Here is a 26,692-nt window from a genome sequence, read left to right as displayed (position 1 = left end):
ATACATTGTTACGTTATGCATGGATCCGTAGTTTAAAATCTGTAGTTTAAACTAACTTAGAGGCATGCACAAAATATTTTAGATCCAGGTTAAGATTCTTTTAAAATATGTCGCGTTTTTAATTTTTCGCGTTTATAACAGACTGCTGAAATTTAAATTGTAGAAGAGTTCGGCTCTACAGAAGACAAAAATTATAGTATGATGATTTTGTGCAATTCCTGCTTTCGAACGTGTAAATACATACTTCTCTTCGTAAATTTCATTCAAATGATTTCAATTGGGATAATTCTTTTTGTTTCTAATGTTTCGTTCAAACGATTTATACAGAAAATGAAATAGGGAATAATTATATTAATACGTGGCAACATTGTAAGTGCGAGGTTATCAAATTTGCATAAATATCTAACTTAACCGCCACCGCTGTTATGTTGAAAATTGATTGGTTTGTTTGGTTTTAATACCGGCTGACAGTAGCAAAGATCAAATTATTAATTTTGTGTTATCAGCATTAGAGAAACTATTCTTTAAACAATAAGTTTAGTTATAACAAGAACACCAATGCAGTTAGTTTAAGTTGACATAAATATGGGGTCCTTTACTATTGTATTATTATTTTGTTGTATTGTTTTGTCAGGTAATTCCCAAAATTTATAAAGTAATTTTAAATATCAGTTAAGTAAAATTAAAGTGCTTTGTATCACATTCTTTATAAACTTGTTTTTAGGTTTTATTTTCACATATGCATCTGTAATAACAATTTAATTTTACAATTACTTTTGCGAGAAAATGAAAAAATTGACATTACATTAAAATTTTTTGATGCGTTAAAAGTTTAAAAGGGGGTATAGGTATATTGTTTAATAGCTCATTTGCTAACTACACCAAGTTAATTTTTCGTAGGTATATAGGTAATAGGTTTTTTTTGGTTTTGTGTTACATATATTTTATTATATTTTGTCTTTGATCATCTTCCAAATGATATTAAGTCTGATATGACTACAGCACCTTTGTTATTTCCTAATTTAAATTAACAATTTTTTCTGTTTTTGTTCTAACTATATTTCTATCCTATGGAGTGTTGCAAGAAATTGAACATTGTTTTCAAATGTAATTCTGTGATTGTCGGTTGATGACCCTAATTCTGTTGATGACTAACAATTATTTGTTTACTTATTTGCTGCTTTTGTTTTTATAATATACACTTTACTTTGAAATGTTAAATCCATTGTTAGTATAGCTTCTTTTAATTGTCTATAATATGCTATTAATTGACAAAGCTTTGTTAAATTCATTCCTCCTCTATTTAAAAGCATATTAACAGTTGTATGTTGTGATTATATATTCAAATTGATTGTTAATCTTGTTCATTTTTTACTGTTTCTCTTATCTTTTAGGTTTATCTCTTTTTTATTTCTCTTATCTTAGTTGAACTGGATCTCTAAATTTTGTGTTAATTGTTAGTGTTAGGTCATCATTCTGTCTAGATGATTTTCCACTTCCAGCTACAATTCTCTTTTTATACTATTGCTGATTGCTGTGTATTGGATCTTGAAGTGACACTTCTTTTTTTACTTAATATCAGTTGCATCAACTACTAAAGGTTAGTAGCGATATGTTACATTGAGGTACAAACTTAATTAATTGACAATAGATGAAAAAGTTTATGTTTCTTTAAGGAAATTTACAATAATATTTATGTTACAGTTGTCATCTACTAAAGATTTTAGATCATTGGAAAGATTGTTGTTGAAATTTTCTTGAATATATTTTGTAGTTTAACAAGTGATTTACATTTAGAGTTGTCTTACATCTATCACATATTGGTTGATTCTTTCTGTTGAATAAAAATTGTATTTATTATATGTGTATGACTTAAATGTAATCCATCGATTCTCACCTGGTTGGCCCTACGATAGATAGCTTAATTTCTTTGCCCATTCGCTCTGCCACTTACGTTGAATTTTTGGATTTATTGACTGTTTTAATATCACTAGCAACCACTTCACTCACTATTGTTAAATTTTCATTGCCACTTCTTTCATTGTTATATTAATTTGGTTTAATCTGCATAGTTGTTTTATTATTTTATTCTTGACAGTATAATAGAGCCAATATTTGGAAGATATGTAGTATTTACAGAATTCTGAGCAAAAATGTCAACAACCAATTGGTAAAATACATTTATTAAAAAAATGGCAAACACATGGAATATTCTAATACTTCCACTTACTTCCTACCATTGTAAACTAACTTCTATTGAACTTGTATGCTAAAGTGAATGGGCTAAAGTAAATGGTTCTGCGACAGAAAAAAATTACCACATATAAAATGGTAATGGTGTTTAGAAATATTTTGAAAAACAGCTTAATCAATGCAGCAAAGTGTCAGAAATATATAAACATGTTATCTGGCTTGAAAGCATGTCTATGTTTGCCAATAACAATAAATGTAGAAAAATTTTATTCATATGGTATTCAGGTCTTTTACAGGAAGAGGAACGAAAATAGAAGCCAGCTTGGGTCAATTTTAAAATATGTTGTCCTCTGTATGAGTATTTAATAATAATTGGAGTTTATAACTTTCTTTCGATACCAAATAAAATGCAGTTCTCTAGTATTTCTGAAAATTCATTGAATTTTCCAGTCCTTCTTGGTACTCCTTTCATATCCTCATGGTTTTGATGTCCTTCTTGATTATGTAATAATAACTTGGGCATTGGATACACAAAGCATGGGCATTCAAATTAAGACCTGTTCCTTACATTTCTTACCCCTGTCCCAGTCAAAATGTACTGTGTTGCAAAATAATTAATCTGTATACTAATTCGAAACTTTGTGTATGAATGCAATTGTGTCAAATTACCTACCAAAAATGGGGAAAAATTTGTCTGAAGATAAAAATTTTCCCTGTTCTTGGTACCAATATTATTGTACAGCATTCAGTTGCAGTTCACGATTATTGTATTACCTACCTAAGTTATAAATGCCGTACAAAATGTAGGGCCAAAAAAAACTTACGCCCTTAAGTGCTAAGTTTATCTTACCTGTTACTCACATCTACCGATAAGAATTGACGGCATAGTTTCTAAAGTTGTTATTACATATTGTAGTATTGATTTTATATGTGATTCACACTAGGTCGAATGATATAAGAGTTAAAGAAAAACATTTGTTTTTATTAATTTCTCTTATTATATTAATATTATTTCAATAATTGATAAATGATTCCACTTTAAATTAAAGCACCTATTTTCTTAGCGCATGGTAAAGATCAAAGTCCAACTTGGAAAAAAACCTACAGTGTCACAGGAATCTTATCCATTCCATATGCTGAGATTCAAGAACCATTCTCTGCTTGGTAAGTTATTTTTTTATCATGTAAATATTTTGTAGATATCAGAATTCTATTTTTATAAAATTAAAACACTACTTTATACTGGAATTTATCTGTATTTTATAAATAAATGTGTTGTATCACTTTTTTAAATGAGAGTCAAATTTTTGATACAGACAAAAGTTTCCTTGTAAAATAATAGATTCCAATTGAATTTGGTTTCTATTGGTAAATCTTCATCACAATATTTTTTGACAGGGCATGAAGAGTATGACAGCTGATAATCGCCAAGATAATGTCATAAACCAGTGATGAAGAATTTTAAAATTATTTGAAATTTTCTTGTTTCAAATGTTACAGAAATTGCCAATAATGTGGGCATCTATATAATCTGTTTAGGTATAAAATATTTTTACTTAGAGGCACTTCTGTTTCTTAGAAAGGATTAAAATTTCCATAAAGTTTGTCAATTATTTCAGTTAAGATTTACATATATAGTTGTTTAGTTGTACTAAAAGGTGGTTATCTGTGAGAGAAAAGCAAATGATAAAATCGTTTTATGAGGAATTGCGTAGAAGATATCAAGATATGCTTATAGAGGACGTCGCGGCATTGTGTGGAGATTTAACGAAAGTATCGGCTCGTACGGTTCTCCGAATAATTCAAGGTAGCAAACCTATCCAAAAAAGAATCCATAAAGGACGTACAAAAATTGTATTGGACGATAGTACGAAAAGTATAATCTGAAGAAAAGTTCATGGATTTTATTTTAGGAACGAACTGCCCACGTTAAAGGCTATTCAACGAGAAGTTAATGCAGACGCAGATGATACTCTAAATAAAATATCTATGAGAGTATTACAAAAAACTTTACATGAAATGGACTGTCGGTATGTGAAGAGAAATCGGAAAAGTTTGTTGATTGGGAGAGACGAATTAGTAATATGGCGAAGAAAATATTTGCAAAAAATTCGTGATTTTAGACGACTTGGTAAAAACATTTATTTTACGAGCGAAACGTAGTTGAATGAGGGTCATACGAAATCCAAAGTATGACAAGACTTGAATATTAAAAGTGCGCGACAGGCTTTCATTGAGGGACTTTCAACCGGCTTAAAAGCACCTTCGGGTAAAGAAGACGTCTCATTATAACGCATATTGGAAGTGATTCAGGTTTTTTACAAGGCGGTTTAAATGTGTTTACCTCAATCAAAACGGGCGATTATCATGAGGATATGAATTCGGATGGGTTTGAAAAGTGGTTTTCGTCTATACTGACTCTTGTAGATCCTGGTTCGATAATTATAATGAAAAATGCACTTTATCACAGCCGTCGTATGGAAAAAATACCGACTTCTGCATCTCGAAAGGCAGATATAATAGATTGGTTAAGAAGTAAAAATATAGATTTATGTATGACATTGTAAGATTTGTGAAAAATCAAAGACTGTCAAGGCTGGAACATGTTCAGTGATAAGAAGACACGAAAACGACAAAGAAGATGTTACAGTGGAAGTCGGTAGGAAGGCGGAAAAAATGAAGGCCCAGGACGAGATGGTTCGATGACGTGGAAGTCGACCTGAAAACCATGAATATAAGACAATGGAGGAGAAGGGCTCAAGAAAGATCGGAAGGACATAGCCAGACAGGCAAAGACCCATCCAGGATTATGATGCCAAAAGAAGTAGTAGTTAGTATTAGTTTTTTAAATTACAAAATAGAGCAATGCGGTATCTGTTTGACCTCAGAAGAACAACACATTGCAGAAATTACTTTTTGTTTACTTAATTCGTAAACACCTAAATGTTTTTCTAGCAAGACCCAATTATGACTCTTCTTCTTAGTCGTTAACCTGATGCAGGTATCGTGATATCATGAAGCTATTAGCTAAATTTCCCAATGTTCCTCCACGTTTTTCTATCTTCTGCCATTCTAGCACATTCTGACAATGGAGCACCAATGGTAGCAACAATATGGTCCGTGTATCGTGTGGGAGATCTCCCAATTATGACTACTCCACCAGAAATTCAATCTTTGATGTTTATTTACCGATTCCAGCCACTGAGTTAGTAAAGAAATCTTAATTATATTCTGCAAAAAAAATTATACAACCATCTTAAACATCTCGCAACATCTTTCCACAAGTTCCCTAAAATGACAAAAGCCTATCTATCTGAAAGACAGGAAATTACAGCACCTTTATGTACAAGTAATCAAAGTATTTTTATCTATATTTGGGTATCATATGGAGCAACTTGAACTTATTAGTACGTAATATTTTATTATGCAATTTGTAATTTATTTAAATTTTGCAATTAATTGTTTATTTTATTATCTTTTATTTTGTGTTATTGATGATTTATGTAATTTCAGTAAATTATAATTATTATTTTATGACTTTTTGGAAGCTTTGTCCATAAAATTGTACAATTTTAAGTGACAATAGACCATATTTCTAATTCTAACAGGGTCTTCTAATATTGATGTCACAAAATGATTGCGTTGCTCCTCTACTGATCTTCCAAGTTAATTATACCTATTCTGACTTGGCTCCAACTTACTGATAAAGACCAATAAATCAGTAATAGGTGTTTAAGGTTGCCTTCTATCGTTATATACTTTTTTATTTTCATTCTTTTTTGCGAGCTATTAATTTCCTTATTTTATCTTAGTTTATACGAAGATATATTTTATCTTAGATATACGAAGTAACACTGGTATTACAACAAACACCAATTGCGAATCTGGACCACCATTTACAGTTGAAGAAGTAAAATATGCCATCAAAAGCACCAAAGATGATAAAGCAGTTGGCCCTGATAATTTTCACTCAGAATTCTTAAAACTTATGGACTATGATGGCATAAAATGGTTGACAAATATATTTAACAATATATATATATATATATATATATATATATATATATATATATATGATACAGGCATAATTCCCCAAAAATGGTTAGTGTCAACTTTTATAAATCTTCCAAAAAAACCCAATGCGAGAAAGTGCGAAGACTATAGAATTATAAGCCTTATGAGCCATTTACTTAAAACATTTCTAAAGGTCATTCACAAAAGAATATATACAAAACGTAAGGAACAACTAACAAGAACACAATTCGGATTTCGTGATGCTCTGGGAACACGGGAGGCCCTTTTTGCTGTACAGGTGCTATTTCAGAGATACAGGGATGTGAATTGTGACATATACGTATGCTTTATAGATTACCAGAAGGCATTTGACAGAGTAAAACATGACAAATTAATGACTCTAATGCAAGAAATTGGAATTGACAACAAAGATCTTAGAATTATCAGAAACATTTACTACAATCAAACGGCCAAAATCAAAATAGAAGACCAGTTAACTGATAAAATTGCAATAGAACGTGGAGTACGACAGGGCTGTATTTTGTCTCCATTGTTGTTCAATATTTATTCTGAATGGGTATTTAAGGAAGCTTTAGACGGTTTTGCGAAAGGAATACTAATAAACGGTGAATGGTTGAATAACATTAGATATGCAGATGACACTATAGTTTTTGCCGATGATCTGAATGACTTACAGATATTAACAAATCGCATAACAGAAGTCAGCAACAGATACGGACTAGCTTTTAACATAAAGAAAACCAAATTTATGACAATTAGTAAAAAACCAATACTAAACGCTCAACTTACAATCAACCAACAGAATATCGAAAGAGTCGAGCAATATACATATCTAGACACCAATTTAAATAGCCAATGGGACCACTCAATAGAAATTAAACAGCGAATAATAAAAGCAAAAGCAGCATTCGTTAGAATGAGAACCATTTTCAACAGTCGAGACATATCATTAAAAACAAAATGCCGTCTACTGAACTGCTACATATTCACAGTTCTGCTCTACGGAATGGAAGCGTGGACACTAACTGTTGCATCTATGAATCGGCTCGAAGCTTTTGAAATGTGGTGTTATAGGTGCATCTTACGTATATCCTGGGTTGACAGAGTTACTAATGTGGAGGTCCTGCGTAGAATGGGGAAAGAATGTGAAATTCTCATGACCGTCAAAACTAAAAAGTTGGAATATCTAGGACGTGTAATGAGAAATCAAGAATGTTGCCGCCTTCTCCAGCTGATTCTCCAAGGGAAAGTAAATGGTAAGAGAGGACCGGGAAGAAGACGCATTTCCTGGCTTCAAAATTTACGAAAGTGGTATAACACGACAACCACTGAACTGTTCCGCGCTGCAATAAACAAAGTAAAGATAGGCACTTTAAGAAGAAGATCTTAGTTTATACTATTTTATTCTGTATCTGTTTATCTTTAATATTAAACACACATTGGAAATACCTAACAGCTGTTTATTTGGTTCCTCTAACAAAATCATTTATTTGAGATAATTAGTTTCATAAACAATTCCATTTAGCTAAATTTTATAATTTTTCCAATGTATTGATCAAAGAAAACGTCAAGATTAAAGATTGAACTCTTGCACTCGTTATCTGCATCTTAGATAATATTGAGTTGTTTAACGTGTTTACTGAAATTTACTTTATTTACATAAATAAATAATTATCTGCATAAACATATAATCAATAGAAAATTAATTATAAACCACATTTTTTTTTGTTCCTTTGTGACATCAATCATTTTACAAGTATTTAGGTTAACGTCATTTATGTATACTGTTAATACAAATTAAGATATTCTTTTTAAACTACCTATATCAATAACTAATTGAAGTAAGCCATACCTATTATTATTTCTGTGGCTGCCGTAACTTTGCAATTTTTAATTTAACTGATCCGCCACCGTAATTCGGAGGGCACATATAGCTTTCGGTCCAGGTTACGTAGGTAGTCCCTAACCCTAGACCTTAGTCAGAAAGTACACAAACTTTTTTTTATCATTATTTCTCATAATATGACCATCCTTCTTTTTATTGCGATGAACACTTTACATTATTTACCCATTCTGCGGAGAGCTTCATAGTTCGTCACTCGATCAACCCATGAGATCCGCAGTATCCGTTTTTAACACCACATCTCGAAAGCCTCCATGTCCAGACCGTATAGTTGGCTTACTTCTGTACATATTTAAAGACTTTCCACACTGTCAGCAAATACGACTGTGTCGTCCGCATATCTAATGTTGAATCTTTCTCCATTCACTAAAATACCTTCGTCCACGTCTTCTACGGCATTTTCGAACATTTATTATGAGTATATATTAAAAATAAGAGGGGATAATATAGATCTCTTTCATACTCCACGTTGAATTAATACAGAATCTGTCAACATTTCATCCTTTCTAATGCTTGCTGTTTGATTACAGTATGTTTTTAATAATTCTAAGATCTTTATCATTTATACCAACAGTAACCTAAAAAATGTGGTTTTCCATTTATGATTTCAAAGTTGATCCCCGCCCCACCAACAGGTGGTGGGGGTCTGGGTGTGGGGTCGTGTTAGATACCACTCGATAGATTTTTGAATAAAATTAAACACGTGTTTTTTGGTTTTTCATTTGGAAGTATATTTCTCGAGATATTAAACCGTTTCCGTAATTTTCCTAGGGTATTACGATAAATGGTGTTTTCCGATTATACCGCCATCTATCAACAATTCGAAAAAATGTTCCTCAGTAACGGTACTTATTTATGACGAGGAATCCAAATCCGCAATAAAAAATGGGGGTTCCCATTTAAAATTTGAAAGTTGCCCCCCTCTCCACCCTATAGGGTGTGGCTGGGGGGAGGGGTCGTGTTTGATGTCATTCGATAGTTTTTGAAAAATATTGGACACGTGTTTTTTTTTTCGATTCAATTGTTAATTCGCGAAATGTTCGACCGTCCCGCTTCTTTTATCACGCACTGTATAACGAAATCTTCGTTCGTAAAACTATGGATGGCGCAACATAAATACGGATTAAATATTTAGATATCAAATCAGGAATGATACTCTGATTTCTACCAAATACTTTTCGTTGGTCTTTATATTAAAATAATTAGTGTATATTGAAAACTATGGGAAATTTAAATTTCAGGTATGATGAACCATCAAAACGATCGCGTATTGATTACTATGGAGATATGGTCAAGACTTATCAACTGGGAACACCAGGTTATGGTGTGAGTTTAAAAATCACTCCAGTTACAACAGAAACTGAAGAAAATGTTAGAAGTTGCCTTATGGTTAATGGCACGGAAGAAATTAGTATTACTCCGCAAGCCATTTTACCAGATTTGACTGGATTTAAATCTGAAGGTAGGTATATTATGTAAAGTCCTGGGCAAATTTACCGCACGATTGATTTATTTAGGGTACATTTAGAGATGATTATCTAGTTTAAAGTATTAATTGCCTTTCCAAATGAATTTAGGATATTTGAAGCGCATATGGTTTTATTATATCTAAACAATGCTTACTGAGTGTATTCCTCGAGATATGCGATTTCATACCTTTTCTATGGATTTCGAGTTCTTGGGAAATACCCTTGGGTCAATTTTCATTTGTTACCCAAAATAGCGCCCAACTTCTGGAACTCCTTTTTACCTATCCAAGTTTATTGTACGGGACAATATGATAAATGATAATTTTTAGGAAAAGAAGTAGTAAATGGATTTGAAACTGAAAAATGGACCTTAGTTAATATAGTTGGACACAAAGTAAATAGATACACCATGTGGATCAAAAACGAAGGAATACCAGTGAGGTAAGTTATGGTTTACTTTTAAAATATTACACGTACATGGCTTACATTAAGTTACGTGTCTTATCTTTTCTCGGTCGGAGACCATAGACACATATTACATAAGGTAAATTTACAGGATCAGATTCTCTGGTTAAATTTGAGGGCTGTTAATTTTTCTTTTTTAATTTCGATGTTTATTTCTATTTGACTAGCGAGTTCCAAGTTGGTTGTAAGTTTAGGGTGTCATCTCTATTGTTGCAGCTTGCTTATACTGCGATGTTTGTTGCTTCTTGTTTATGCTTTTATTTCTGTAACTTTTCTTATTGATCTCATCTTGTAATTTGAATGGTTGCTATTTGATTTGAACTACCTACTATCCTAGTTTGTGTTCGTTGAATCTGACAAAAATTTGTCTGTTGCTTTGTCCTATATATTATTGGTCACTATACTGTACACTGATGGATTTTTAATGAAAGGAGGTCTTTCTAATGGAAAACCGTCGCTGAGCGTTCTAGACTTTCAATGTGATATCCGTTTAAATGGAGGTTATAAACTGTTACATTAGAGATGTTGCTAATGGGTACGTCAATCTGCAAATGCGCATTTTGGCGTAAAAATGGCAACGAATGTTTATATTCATTTATCGTAAGTTTGATACTTTTTTAGGTATGAAATGAAAGGATTCAATTCTTTATTGGGTAGCCACTACGATCACTATTATCTGGACTATTATACTTACGACCCAAGTCCCATTTCAGATGATACATTTAGAGTTCCTTCCGGTAAGTTAAATTTATTATATTATTCTTTTAATTAAATATTATTAATTATTACAAACTAGCCGATTCGGCGAACTTAGTACCGCCTTGGAATTAAATATTATGTCAAAGTTCATTAATTAAAAATTTAGAGACAACCAAAAAAAAATATTCAAAAACATTCTGTAGGAAAAAAGTTTAATATCCATTTAAGCTTTCTGATAAACAATATTTTTTATCTTTTTTTGATATGCGTAAATAAATAATGATGATAAACATCCAACGATTGGCCTTGCGGTTTGCAAATGTTTAAAATCTAATGGTAAGACTGTTGGAATAATGGGTATACGCGTTATGAAAACATCATTTCCTTTGTATTCTTCCGTAATAATAGTTGCCTCAACGACATTATTCATTAGCTTTTTCACAGTCAGTCTGATTTCATTGCAGTCAAGGTTTGTTGTTTACTGTGCTCGTAATGGAGAATGAAATATATATTACTTTGAAACTACTTTATTTTAATATGTAAGTACAATCTAATAAAACTCTAAAACCTTCGAATCATAATTTTGTAACCTGCCATGCGGTCGTCTGCTTCTCGTCTTTTTTCTCTTACCATTTGTAATACAAACATACATATGCAACAAACATAACAAAGTTAATTAATGTTACGCAGAATGATGACAACTGATCCTACCTTTAATTGTAAATTGTGAGGTGAGAGTTTAAATAATTTCTCTGTTCTCTGTTCCTCTGGGCTATTTTACTAAATCCTTCTTGTATCTCGCCGTCAAAGTAGATGTCACTTCTGTGCGCGAATCACTGAAAGTGGGAAGATTTTGAAACATTAGTTGAACTTTTCGGTTTGAATCGGAATCGGATAAAACGGCTGACGAGGTAGAGATATCGAAGTAACAGTTATATTGTTCTATCAATTCTGATTCATACGTGAAAAGTTTGACTAATTTGTACTCCAACGCCATAATATTTGACTTATTTCATCTGGGCAGTAGCAAGCCATTGCTAAGTTCCAATCGTTTGCACATTTCGATAGCCCAAAAGAACAGAGTACTATTTAACTAAATCCTTCTCGTCACTCGCCGTCAAAGTAGATGTCACCACTGTGCGCGAATCACTGAAAGTGTAAAGATTGTTAGCGTCAACTCTGTTTCCAGTGGCAGTAATACATTGGTTAGTGATCAGTGCAGTAGTGTCTGGGCGCTCGAGACACTGAAACCTCGGAAGCCCTTAAGATGACATCAAAGAGGATGTCGAAATCTAGGCGCGATGATAATCCAAAGAAAAGTCTATCCACAATCCTCTATGCTTATTAAATCAATGATGTTGTGTTGCGATCGGTTTCGGAGTTTACAATTTTTACTCCATAATCTCAGGCCTGTGAAATTAAGAAATGATTACAGTATAAGGGACATATCAACTTATTGCTATTAGAGTTAGTTGAGCCACCATAAAATCAATCAATTAATAATGCCTTTTTATTTCTCATTAAAAAAAAATATAATACAATATTCTCTTTTAGCCACATTTTTGGGAGACACTCCAGCATACCAAGTCACTTAGGACTCGATAACATGGAAAGAGTCCCACCAGAGCTCAATCCTTTTGATACCGTAGGTATCTGGGATGAGTGAATTTTTCCCTTAGAGGGAGTGTGAGCCGTATGGCTAAATCTGGGCAAGACAGATGTGTACGAAAATTTTTGGGAGATACTCCAGCATACCAAGTCACCTAGGGCTCGATAACACGGAAAGAGTCCCACCAGAGCTCAATCCTTTTAATATGCGTGAATTTTCCCCTTACAGGGAGTGTGAGCGGTATGGCTAAATCTTGATAAGAGATAAGAGTGTCGTCCCTTAGCTCTACAGAGTACTTAGTCTATTTTAATATGTACGTCTGTGTGCACTACCCAGTACGACATTTAAATCGTGGTAACTGACAAAAGCGAAATTATTAAAAATTAAGCCTTAGGTTCTCTTAAAATTAAGTCTTAAGTTCTCTTCTCTTAAGTTCTCAAGTTATGGGGTGACATATGGAAATAGGGACTTATTTTTATATAACGGATATTGTTATTTTACTTATACATATCTTATAAACTTATTTGCAAATAATACTTTCTTTTTTAGATCTAGAATGCAGCGCCTTTCCTGGGCCTGGAGACAAACATATTTACACTTTTAACCCAATGGCTGAGTTTATCAAACCAGAAAAGACCGGCCACCTGGACTTCGAATTTAATAAGTTTGTTAATAAACATAGAAGGCAGTATGCTGATACAAACGAACACGAAAAACGCAAATATATATTCAGCCAAAATATTAGATTTATACACGCTGTAAATCGACAAAATAAAGGTAATAATTCTTTCCACCCACAATTCTTTCATAATTTAACATTTAAAGTTGCATAATTACATTTTATTTTGTTTAACGAACAGCGAAATCTAATGTTACTTGGTTGGTAGCACTCTTAATGAATGCAGTAGGCTCTGGTTGATATTACTAAAAAACTCAGCAACAAGCAGACACATTATCTACAATTATACATAATACATATTCGTTCTGTGTAGCTGACGGGAGGGGATATACGTCACGTTTAAAGCGCTCATATCGGCCAAATTTGTCATCACCGTAAGGTCCGCTTGCATTATGCTAATTTCAGTACAAAAAATATTAGTTACAACTCGATTTAATATTAAAAATATGGGTTTGTGTTTGCAACTATCTTACGCTCTACCAATTTTGCATTGATAACCTAACAATTAAGTTTGTTTTCCGTCGACCGTCCATTTATGATTAATTTTAACACCCTCAAAATCATTGATTAATGACCCCTATTAATGAATGATTTTCTATTAATGAACGATTTCATTATAGGCAACACAACATACATTGCTTGTATAAATTAATTTAACCACATTTAACGCTCTGTGATTGGCAGTGACCTGTGGTGTAGGCAACCAGACATATACCTATTTAATTCCCACTAAAAAATTATTTAAAATGAAGTAGCCACTGTAAGTACTGTATGTCATTGTATGTCATTATTTATCGTTAAGTAAATAAAAATTTAAACTGAGATATTTTTATTTGTGAAAAGTACGGTCGACGGAAAAGTTTTGTAACGAACTCGTGAATTAAAATGGCGATTAACAATCTCGAACATTAACGCGCTCGCTTCGCTCACGCGTTAAAATATCTCAATTGTTAATCGCCCTTATTAATACACTTGTTGGTTAAATAACTATTAATGATTAGAGTAAACAAAACACACAGGTAAATAATGATGGTGAAAAAGAAGTTTAAATTATGTGCAGTAGCTTTAATTGTAGTAATGATGCGTAAGAAAAAAAATTATATACTTCTTAAAAAAAGGGTTTATACAAAGGAATATTAAATATGTTGAATAAAGAACTATTAGTAGAAAACCCTTTGGCATATAAAAACTTTTTGCGAATGAATAATAATTAAGTGAGGATAACCTCACTTATAGTTATATTTCATCATTTTTACTATAAAAAATTAGAAACATTTATCTTAATGTTTTTTCTCAAGTGTGAGTTTTTCTGTTTCCTTTTCTTTATTATTTAGTTTATCTTTATTTTCTTAATTGTGTTGCAAATCTTCTTGCAAAATAGGGAACCATTTTTATGTATTATTTAACACAGATTTTTGATTTAGATAAATGTTTCTTAAAGCTTAACTATAATAAATTTTATCCTTTTCTGATCTATTTCAGGTTATACTTTAACTGTCAATCACCTAGCTGATAAATCCGACCTGGAACTAAAAGCACTTCGTGGAAAGAAGTATACCGGAGTATACAATGGTGGAAAGCCATTCCCTTACAAGAAAAACGAAATGGACAATCTTCCAGACTCGTATGATTGGAGAATATTTGGTGCAGTTTCACCAGTAAAAGGTTTGTGTCTATTAAAATACTACCTTTGGGGAATATATTTGTATTACAATTTGGTAACATTATTTTAGATCAATCTGTCTGTGGATCGTGTTGGTCATTTGGTACGGTTGGAGCTATTGAAGGAGCATACTTTTTGAAAAATGGTGGTAATCTTGTGAGGTTGTCTCAACAAGCTCTGATTGATTGTTCATGGGGGTAAGTTCGTTTAAAATATATAAAAATATTATTCAGAGTAGTAAATCAATCCCAAGAAGTAATTTTATAGCCGTACCAAAGTATGGTAGGTATAGGAGATATTAGTAAATATTTATACAGTGCGTCCATAAAGTAACGCATAAATTCATAAACAAAATTATTAGAAATTCCCGAAACAGGTCGATTTTTGATTTTAATTTACAATTTTTTCAAATTATAATCTAGTAATATACAGGGTGAAGCAACTTCGTATGATGACGTCATCATCTTTTTTTTAATGGATCCCCCATTTTTTTTTCAATATATAACACGATGCTTCAAATTTGTACAGGCTGACAAAAATGCAAAAATTCCAAGTTAGTTACAAAATAATAAATGAAGAATAAACGTATTAAACACATTAAATGAAATTTCATATTGGTATACAACTACAGTGGTACCTCGATATACGAGTGTTTTGAGATACGAGCCGCGGAGCGAGCGATATTATTTAAAATAACCCCATAAAAACACCCGTTATGCTACAGAATGTTAAAAACGAAAGTAATGACCGGTTCAGTCATTATCTCACGATCAATGGAGAACAATTTGAATATTTACTGTAAATTTTCGTTTGTTTATTTTTGTTAATGTATCACAGTAATTGAATACTAGTAAAGTAGTTGTATATGTAATTAATTTAATATATTTATTACGTTTATCCTTAATTTGTTTATTTTATAGGTAACTTGTAATTTTTGCATTTTTGCCACTCTGTACAAATTCGAAGCAACGTTTTTGGAATCAACTCAACAAAGGCATGATACTATAACTAACATGTTTGTTATAGTATCATGCAGCAAAGGAAATAATATAAATTCGACGTCATGATGCGAAGGTTGTTCACAATGTATATAAGATTATAATTTGAAAAAATAGTAAATTATATTTATTTCATCTCTCTAACTCAAAATTATTGAGAATGAATCTCAAACTCCCTTGATGTTCGACTTAATGACTGTTGATAGTGGTTCTACTGTATATAAATTTTAATTTAAATTTACCTGTACACCGTGGATATGTTAAGGATGATTTTGATTTATGATTCTGTCCAGACTTTAGTTTGCAAATATTTCTTTACTAAGTCAAACAGTAATTTTTACAATTAATGTTTAAACAAATGTTCTAGATTTGGAAACAATGGCTGCGATGGTGGTGAAGACTTTAGAGCCTATCAATGGATGCTTAAACATGGCGGAATTCCAACTGAAGAAGATTATGGTCCATATCTGGGACAAGTAAGTTGAGATCTAACAATTATAAAACACGTATTACAAATTGTTCTTTCTAGGATGGCTACTGTCATTCAAACACTGTTCCAAAGGTAGCTCATATTACAGGATGGGTGAATGTGACGAGTGGTGATGAAAATGCATTAAGAATGGCTTTGGTTCGTCATGGACCCATCAGTGTTGCTATAGACGCTAGTCACAAAACATTTAGTTTCTACTCCAATGGAGTTTATTATGATCCTCAATGGTGAGTTTTATGTATAGTATGTTCAAAAATTTTTCAGGATGCCATCGCCAAGTGATATCGCACCCCCGCTAAAAAAGAGTCACAACTCAAAAAACGTTGTTTTGAGAAAATCGGTGTTAAAGATTTTAGTTCAGTTGAACATCTATTTATCAGTTCCATGACTAAATGCAAGCCAATATGTTATTTTATTATAAACTGGAATATATTAGCTCAGTGTTATTGGTGCATTATTTTTCTCAGAAAATTCAATTTTTGCAGTTCCTAGTGAAAAAATAGAAATGTGCCGATATTGTGACACTTTTTTAGAACAAGATATTATCATCTTAAAAATCACGCTGTTAGAGTATAATAAAACAAACACAGGACAGAAAAACAGGACAAACTTTTGTATTTACTATTACAAAGAGTTATAGAATGCTGAATGGTCTTTTTTCTTATTCTCTTTAATGCTCAGTACACTTTGGCAGGCCTGTTGTAAGGTACTTGGAATAGCATCGTTTTTTCTTCGATAGAGATCTACTTGCTTGAACTCTTAATCTTTATGATAGAGGGTGGTAGGATTTTCTTGATTAAACTTAGAAAGCTTTACTTCAGTAATCTTCAAAGATTTGATGCCCATATCGTCACACAATTTTTTAAGAGAATAAAAATCCAAATAACCGAATTCATTTAAATGGTAAGGTTCTTTCTGTTTTTTTTTGCCAAAAGAATGATTTGTGCATACTGACTTGGCACATAGATAGGACCAGATTTTAAACTTTTCTTTATAGCCTTCCCAATAGTTGAATGGACAGAATCGCCTTCATTCTGACTATGTCTAGTTATCAAATATTTATGGATTATTGAACATATTTTAGGGTTTTTACCCAGAGCATAAATATAGGTACATAGCAACTAAAATTCAATTTTTTTGTTGACCACAATAATTATCTGAAAAGAAAACGAAGTCAAGCTCAGCTTCATTATTAGAAGTATCCAGTTTTTTTTTTATGAAATTAAGTACACATGAACCTATTTCATCACTCCCCCTATTTCCATGCCCTTCATGCCAAAAGTAGCTCCGTTGAACCAGTTTTCAAATCAAACACCGTGAAGTGGTAGCAATTCAACTTCGATTTATAATAAAAAACAGTTACTGTTCCTTGCGGCGTAGGAAGAACTGTTTGCAAGTCATAGACTGATACAATGTAATTGGGATTAGCCTTCGCCTTTTCTTTTCTCGATAAATCTTTTTCTTTCAAATGTAATACATACTTGTATTCCAATATCTCTTTAGCTGCTTCTATGGCATTTTCATACGCATCACACAACTCACAGCAATCTTTTCTGGGTATAAATAAACTAATAATATATTAAAAATGTGTTTTTGAGAATGATACTCCTGGCAACAATAGGTTTTTGTGATTTAGATCTTGAGGTATATGCTTGGCCAGAGTTTCGTAATTTCTTGGCTTTGTTATTTAACCAGTTTTCTGCCACTGCTACTCACTTTTCCCTCTTTTTTTGGGGTGTCTGCTAGTTGAGTTTCGGCTCCTGATGCTTGTAAGTTTGCTACTAAAGTGTCTGCAACTTCAACGTCTGGTACTTGAATGCTTGCTGCTGGAGTATTAACTGCTTAAGAGTCCGCAAGTGGAGTGTCTGCTACCTGTAGGGTAGCATTGGCTTACATTGTTTGAATTCGACATGAAACCATTGCAACCGAGACTATCACTACTGCTTGAGCTAGAACTAACACTTGATGTAGAAGAGGAGGACGAACTAGAGCTACTAGAATCTGATATATAGTTTGGATCTTTTACGGATTCATCATCATTATCGCTTACGAAGTTCGAGATTTGGAGGTCGTCTTTCATGTATCAGGCTTATTATTATCGTTATCGGTAGCTATAACGTAGTTTGCATTATCATAAGTAACATTTGCAGCATTTTCCTCTTCTAAAAGATATCTTTCTGGCATTTCAGAAAAAGAAGAAACATAGCTAAAATAAAAACTTTGTTATTCAGGCACGCTATTGTTTTAATATTCAATATCAGATTACCTGAGTGCATTTGATCTGGTGCATAACGCTCTGATTTTATTTTCTTTGCAAGGGCCATTATTCTGCATGTCCTTGAACTCGATAAATTTTGCATGTTATGGAACCAGCCTGTTTGCTGTAACAAAAATAATAATAAATAAAAACTAGTAAGGATAATAAACAGTCATAAACAAGAAAATAACAGTCAATAATTCTAAAAAAGCGTCAGTGGATTTGAAAAGCGTATGTGCCAGTTCTGCAAAACAGTCATATTCCAAAAATAGTTTGAAAAATATACTTACATATTAAAAAAAAACCGGCTTAACTCAAAATTTAACACGACCCCGCACCACGCAAAAGTACTTTCTTCGTTTACAACTTCGAAAAAACTGTCACAACACAAAAAGAACAGTATTTTTGTTATTGCTATAATCAGATATAACTAATAATTCACAAAAAAACTGTCACAATTCTAAATGTGACTCTTTTTAGGATTAATCACTACATGTAGACTGTTGTAAAGTCAAACGTGACACTTTAGCGGAATGCATGCTGAGCTATCCTGCAAAAACAAAAGTGTCCCATCGCCATCTCGCGGTAAATAGTTCAAATATAAGAGTGATGCTTTTATGGAAGAAAGTATGACTTATTGAAGTTCTCTCTATAGGAATTACTTACTTTGTGCCATTGAAGAAATATAGAACTATAACTTTTCCCAAGTGGTTCTCTGCTGATCTCAGAAGACTGACTCTGGAGAAAAAATATGCTCACTACATTTATGTTAATAATCGTTCTGATGATGACTATATTAGATTTTCCCACCTAAGAGCTGAATATAAAGAACTGTCTGAAATTTACTTCAGCAACCATATTAAAGGTATAGATACTGGTCCAAGAAATGATCCAAAATCATTTTGGAAGTACATCAATGATAAGCGATTCTAGTCATAACCTACCTAACTCCTTATTTTATCAAGTCTAATCTGCAACAAATGGTCAAGACATGAATTTCTTCCAAACTGTGTATTCACCACATAATATACAATCTGCAATTCCGAAGCACTTCGACTGTCTTATAGCAAAGCAACTTTCTTGGTTATGTAAAGGCTTAATATCTCAATCACGACATGGTTTTCATGGCAAAAAATCCACTGCAACAAACTTGGTTTGCTATCAATCTGATATATTATCTCATATGGAAGACCGTAAACAGGTAGATACAATATACACAGATTTGTCCAAAGCATTTAGATCACCAAATACTTTTGGGCAAATTAATTAATTTAGGCTTTCATGTCAGGTTTGTTAAATAGATTAAAGACTCTACATCTGGGAGAAGTCAAAGAGTCAAGATAGGTTGTCATCTGTCTGACAATATCTCAGTAAGATCTGGAGTTCCTCAGGGAGGCCACTCTTCTCCTCCACTTCTTTGTAGTATCTTCGTTAACGACATCACTTCCTGTTTCCTAAATAGCAAATGTCTAATGTTGGCAGATTTTGGAAAGTTATAGATAGCTTAAAAGATCAAGCCTTGCTACAAGATGACTTATACCGACTACAAAATTAGTGCAATCAGAACAAACTCCACTTATATCTAAAAAAATGTTTTTCTCGTAAAGTCAATAGACTTGGAACAAGCTATACTATTAATAATCAGCCACTAAATTATGTTTCTTCTATTCGGGATTTGGGTGTTATTTTCGATGAGAAGCTTACTTTCTGTGACCACATAAACTCTATTTCAATAAAGGCATCTAAACTTATTGGTTTCGTTACTAAGAATTGCAAGTATTTCTCCATTGATTCAACAAGATTAATGTATTGTTGCTTAGTTAGAACTATTTTGGAATACTGTTCAGTTATTTGGTCACACTATTTTCAGAACAATATTGATACCATAGAAAGAGTCCAGCATACATTTTTGAGATATTGTACATACCATGTCCACACTACTATTGAAAATCATGATTATTCCCGTATCGAACAACAATTATCTCCTCGCTCAAGAACCGTCATGATGTTAGGTGCAATATTTATATATAAGATCCTACATGGATTTATTGATTGTCCAAATCTGTTAAGCCAGATTAACTTTAATGTTCCCCATCAAGCTCTATGTTACCAAAATGTTTTCAATATTCCTTTCCACAGAACAACCTATGGTATTCACAACCCATTAAATAGATACATGGGGCTATTAAATGTTCTCGATTTTGATATTTTCAATATAACTTTAACACAGTTAAAAAGATCTCTTACTTTGTGATATGTATAGTGGGATTGTTGAATTTTGTTCTTGTTATATTTTGTTTGTTTTTTCTTAGTGTGTAAGATTTTTTAGTCTCATTTTTTAAACCTTTTAATATTGATTTTATAAGTAATTTGAATCCTAACTGTAATATTGTATATTCTAATTTAAACTGTTAATGGGGTTTTCCCGTGTATTAAATAAATATAATAAAAAATAAAATGACAAATTATTTGGATTACGATGAGCTTTCATTTTCTTGAAAGTCCCTTCGGACTGTTATATAAAGAGATTTAATTAAATTTTGATTTATTTACTTGTTTTAGTGGAAATAAAGAGGAGGATTTAGATCACGCTGTACTAGCTGTAGGATATGGCGTTATAAATGGAGAGAAATACTGGTTAGTCAAAAATAGTTGGTCAACTTATTGGGGAAACGACGGATATGTTCTAATGTCATCCAGAAATAATAATTGCGGTGTAATGACAACTCCAACATACGTTACCATGTAAACATATTTTTATTTTAACATTAATTCTTCTCTTTTGTAGTACCTTGAATAGAATAGTATAGGAAATAAAAATTCGAATTTTACATTTGCCAACCTCTTATAAATCTCAGTTCTAAATATTGTTTGATATTATTTATCTTATTAGGTATAAAATTGAATAGGTTTAACTTATTTCAAAATTGATATTATGTTCTGATTTAAAAGTAAAGTAATGCGTTTCTTTTTGTGTGTTTTATTTTTATACAAACCTAATGTAGCTTATATGATAGAACCCAAAACACCTGCTGCAATGAAAATTCATTTCACGAAGAAAAAATCTGCTAACAAATGTTTTAAGATGGTATGTCACAATGTTAAAATTTATATACTTTTTAGGTACAGTTATCGTCACTACTTCAAAACAAATCTTCAACTTATGGTTATGTACATGAACTATAAACTTTCTATTTTAATAATATCTAGTTAAAATTTCCAAAGAAAACAGTAGCTTTTTCATAACTGTGCTTAAATGAATCCATTTCATAACTTACTTGGTAATCTGCCGAAAATTTGATATTGTGTAATAATTTTTTCACTTAGGTACAAAATAACTATGTTAAATGATTAACTATCCAAAAAGCTTTATTTTAAGCAAACGTTCATTATCCATGCTGCCGTAATTTTTAAATTAACTGTACCTAAAGATAAAATTACATTTAAAATGTGCAAACTAGGGATTTTGTTGATATTACAGCAACAAGTTGTCATTTTGGTAGTGAGAAATTAGTTCGACTGTCACCAACAGATGGGAAAATAAGTTCACGTGTCGCTTAATAGAAGGCAGCAATGATGTATTAAATGGCGACAGATGCGCGTTTGTCGAATTTAAGAAAAATCTGCAAAACATTGAAAACAAGTTTTGTGATTATGCAGTAACCATGGAAATACGAATCACGTAGTTTTGTTTCGCAAACCGGCCGATCCCACTAAACATTTTGGCGTCATTTGACCTTCAATTATGACTGTATAACGTCACAGTGTCTTAAAAATACAATTATATCATTTTTATCCTTGGCACCGTGGCATTATATAATCATGATTAAAAGTCAAACAAGACCCAAAATGTCTCGAAATGTTTACTGGGGGATTATACTGGTTTTACATAATAAACACTCCCATGGATCCCACGACGACTACTCAAATTTAAATTCTCGTACTTTCTATTGCAAATGAATAAAACAAGGTAATACTTCTACACATATATTTTAATATTAGGCTGTCATACTTGCAACAAAACTATTATCTTCATCATCTATTATATGAGTTCCCGGAATTCGAGCACCATTCTAAAATAAGAAAAATGGAAATTGTAAATATTACTAAAAGTTATATAGGTACAACTATTGTTTATTCATTTAGCAAATTCCCATCTGTAAACATAAGCACATGTTGATATTCGCCCTCTCATTCGTCAAGAGGCTATTAAATATAATTTATTGCCTTAAGCCAGATGGATTCTCATGTTACAGATCCAAACTTGCCACTCTATTTAAATTCAAATTGTAGCGTGTTGCTTTTTTATTCAAAATGTTTACTTTGTTATGTATCTCTCAGTTAATGAATATTTTATTTTAGCACATTTTCCTTCAATGGAACATTAAATTTTGCTCACAGTGATTAAATTTCAAGAAATTCTTACACTAATAGTTTCAAAAGTAAATATTTTTAAAAATCATATAATATACCTCAGTACGACCCTGTTTGGCTTTCACGTGCTTTTGTCGTTTTGTATAGGAATAATTCAAAAGAATTTCTTTAATTGTAAGTCAATAAAAAGTTTAAGATATTGGCAAGAAATGCAGATTGGAGAAAAATGGAGAACAAAACCACAATCTCTATTTTAAATATCAATAAAAAAATGGTATTATAAACAATGAATATATGTCTAGAACCACATTTCAAATGGGAGAAATGGTCAGGGTTAGTATACTTAATTTGAACCCCCATGCTTTGTGTACCCATAAGAATTGGCAGCATAGTTTCTAAAATCATTATTACATATTGTAGTATTGGTTTCTATGTGGTTTATGCTGGGTTAAATGACCCATTAAAAACGTCCCATGTTGATATATTATCTATAACAACCTGGTAACAGTGTTGCTGTTAAAACTCAATTATTCCTTTCTCATAAATTAGTGTCTACATTTTTGATACTTAACTATAGCTACTGATTTGAGGTTAAAGGTAGATTATACATTTAGAAGATATACCATGTACAGAAAATGTTCTCCAGCTATCATATGAATGTGTTAATACTGTCGAAGAAAATTATTTCAAAAAATTGAAATATCACTGGTGAAAGATACAAAACTTTACATAATGATTTATTTAGGTGTAAGAAGGCTCATAAGGATATTATTAGTAAGACGCAAAAAAACAATGAGAAAAAACATTAAAAGATTGTCAAAAAAACACTTTGGATTGATGATCTACTTATTGACCTTTTAGAGATATTTTATTATACTGTGATAAATAATGTGTCCATAAAGCAACTCAAAGATTGCATTTTTTATATGCATCTAAAATACAGCAGATAACCCACTGTCCCTAAAATCTACATCTTGTACTAAATCATTTTTTTGTGTCCCAAGAACATGATAGAAGTAGGCAAAATGTTTTGCCTAAAAGAGACCGTAGATAGAATTTGGAAACAGAAACAAATTATATATAAGAGTTTTGAAATAATATGAATTCATGATCTCCATAGTAGTTTAATGACAAAAATACTTACTAATAACTTTGCTCTTTCTTCAAGAATGCCATAAGCAAAATGGTTTAAAATAAGTGGTTTGGGTAAAGCTACTCCCTGAAATCTGTAAATGGGTCCACCTGCAATATCAGTTTCCAATTTGATTACATTGGCTATTGTAATCCTTCCCATATGATTGGTATTTGGTATCATAGGCCCCTTAGATATATCTATATGACTACCAGCTCTGAATAATGTAACTTTCCCACCGTTGTGTTCAGCTATACTAGGTATTTGTTTTGTTTTGTGGGGATTATTTTTGAAAATATCAAATGCTATATCTTTTGATACATCCAAACACTCTAATGGAAGTTCTTGTTGGCACAGCTTTATCATTTCTATGGATAAAACTTTTAGTTCTGAGGTTGTAGGTTTCCAGTCTTCTAACTCCAGTTGAATGTCATATACAAAACTGCCTGATTTGACTATAACAAACAAACATTTTATTTTAACAATTATGTACATGTGGCATACTAATTTTTAAATACAGTTGATTTTGATCAATAAATTATGGATTATTTACATTGATTAATTTTTGTGCATAATTATATTGCTTACCATTAGGACTGGGAAAACTATGTAGGCATACCCTAACATTATCTTTAAAAGCTTGTAAAGCTACTGCACCCATGAGAAAGCTACAACTTCTCCAAAAAGTTTTATTGACTAATATTGGATTTGGAGAGTGATAGTGAAGAAGTTCTAATTTACAGGTTTCTGGTAAAGGTTTATGTAGATGCCAAAGAGTTTCTCCATTTAGTAAACCTACTACTGACTTATTGCGGACAGTGTCACCCATATCTAAAATAATGTGTAATTTGTATTTAAGTTATATTTGTATGTAAGTGTATTTCATGTTCATGAAATTTTGTAAGACCAATACAGTACTATTAACCACACGTTTTTCTCTAAAATCAAGAATATAACATTTAAATCAATTTTCTTACGTTTTGCACAATCATAAGGTGTGGATATATTTTTGTTCATAATGAGAATTTCGTTTTTTGGTGTACCCACATAGTTGACTTCAATTTTTTCTATTCGTCCAACAGTCTCTTTTTGTCGCGATTGTTCCATGTTAAATATATCATTTTGTTGCTTTGTATCATCAGATAAACACCCTGAAAAAAAATTCCCTTTAGTTCAGTTAATAATTAAAATGGGTATTTATTCTTACTCTTAATATGACAGAAAACAGGCCTTTGCAGTCGTTTACTAAATGTATTAAGAGAATTCATTTTTAGAAGATAATATTAAATATATATATTAAATAATCATTTATTATTTTTAATATATTGTGCGACTACAAAAAGTTAGGTTATGGTTATCTTCATCTTCCGATCCGATTGTTCCGATAGATACATTTTTGTGCACCCTTCCGTTTGGTGGCACTGCTAGTTTTATTCCTGCGCGTTGTTCGTTGTCCTGTCACCACAGATTAATTAAACTGTGGAAATGTCACTATATGTCAAACTATAAGTCAAATAAAAATTGCAAAAAGGTACAAACATTTATCTTTATTTCTATGTTCGCCGTAGAATTACTGACCGGACCCCAAAAATTGTTCTTTCCCAATTCATATCGTTTTTACTTTACCCATTATTCACCTTGAAGATTTAGTAACAGCAGCTTAAAAAATCGTAAGATATAAGACGTCAATCGTGAGATCGTAAGATTTGTCTTCAATTCGTGAGATTTCACGATAAATCGTGAGGAGTGGCATCACTGACTATGATAATGTTTAATGTTTCTGTTCTTTTTATTTGAACTCTGAATACTATAATCAAAGAATATAGACGCATATAGAACGACAACGACAGTTCAAATGCGGTTGTGACTACATAAACTCAAACCGTGGCCGCCGGCTTAAAACCATCATGAAAGATGTTAGGGGGAGGTGGGAAAGGAGTACCTACGGAGCAATTTATTTAACTTATGCATCTACCTGTAGTCAAATTTCGATGCCATTGATTTGCAAACTCTCTTTTTTTTGTTTTTTTCACAACAAAATCTTTATTTTTAATATACTAAATTGTTAAATTTTTAATTTTAAAACTTAAAAAGGTATATTCAAAGTATTTATTTTTTTTTATTACATGTAAATAAAATTTTATAACTTTGAATTAAAAATAGGTTTGTTCCAACACTACGAAAACCCGTCACATAACTTTTTTATTATACTGTTTTCCTGACCAAAAATTTATGAAACATTTTTAAAAAATTTCAAAATTTTTCAAGCAAAAATTTAATTTTCTCAGAACTTTTCATCAAACTTTTTAGACAATTTTGACTTCTGTCCTTTAATTTGCAAGATTATCATTCCACCAGGGTACTTTCCCAAATCCATTTTTAAATAAAAAAAAACAATTCAGAACACGATTATTGTAGGCGTTATTTGACATCGATTTGCTTGACAATTAGCTCTTAACATGGCATTTAAACTCTTTTTATTGATCCAAATGAATAAATGTCCTTATTCATTTACTCTCAATAATAATCCTGCCTACGTAGGAAAGTTAGAAGATTTGTCCAGTGTAGACATTATCATCGAGTTAGAATAATAGATTCTAACTCGATGAGACAATAATTACTTAATAATAACAAGCACATCACACTTCTACCTAGCAGTGCCAGTCCTGTGTTAAAAAGTAAAACGATTTGCGCATTGCCTAGTGCCAGGGTGCGCAACTACATAT

The 26,692-nt window shown here is 31.8% G+C and overlaps 2 protein-coding genes across 2 annotated transcripts; one reads left to right on the top strand and one right to left on the bottom strand.

The window, feature by feature from the left end:
* The first annotated feature begins 408 nt into the window (after positions 1-408).
* Positions 409-21,430, top strand: CtsK1 (C1 family peptidase 26-29-p). Its single transcript, XM_072533048.1, has 11 exons — positions 409-634; positions 3,258-3,357; positions 9,373-9,593; positions 9,930-10,041; positions 10,687-10,802; positions 12,923-13,150; positions 14,535-14,717; positions 14,786-14,912; positions 16,081-16,189; positions 16,243-16,430; positions 21,023-21,430. The coding sequence occupies exons 1-11, from the start codon at positions 586-588 to the stop codon at positions 21,207-21,209; spliced, it is 1,620 nt and encodes a 539-aa protein (XP_072389149.1). The 5' UTR covers positions 409-585; the 3' UTR covers positions 21,210-21,430.
* A 1,004-nt stretch (positions 21,431-22,434) lies between these two features.
* On the bottom strand, positions 22,435-25,338 carry mRpL39 (mitochondrial ribosomal protein L39). The gene is made up of 5 exons (XM_072531206.1): positions 25,174-25,338; positions 24,944-25,117; positions 24,555-24,797; positions 23,979-24,421; positions 22,435-22,533 (listed from the first exon to the last, which is right to left on the bottom strand). Exons 1-5 carry the CDS (start codon positions 25,232-25,234, stop codon positions 22,459-22,461), a joined length of 996 nt encoding a protein of 331 aa, XP_072387307.1. The 5' UTR covers positions 25,235-25,338; the 3' UTR covers positions 22,435-22,458.
* Positions 25,339-26,692: the final 1,354 nt, after the last annotated feature.

Source organism: Diabrotica undecimpunctata, chromosome 5, assembly GCF_040954645.1.
Source record: "Diabrotica undecimpunctata isolate CICGRU chromosome 5, icDiaUnde3, whole genome shotgun sequence".
Classification (NCBI taxonomy): Eukaryota; Metazoa; Arthropoda; class Insecta; order Coleoptera; family Chrysomelidae; genus Diabrotica; species Diabrotica undecimpunctata.
The sequence above is the reverse complement of the archived record's forward strand: the minus strand, read 5'-3'. Positions and strand labels throughout refer to the sequence as shown.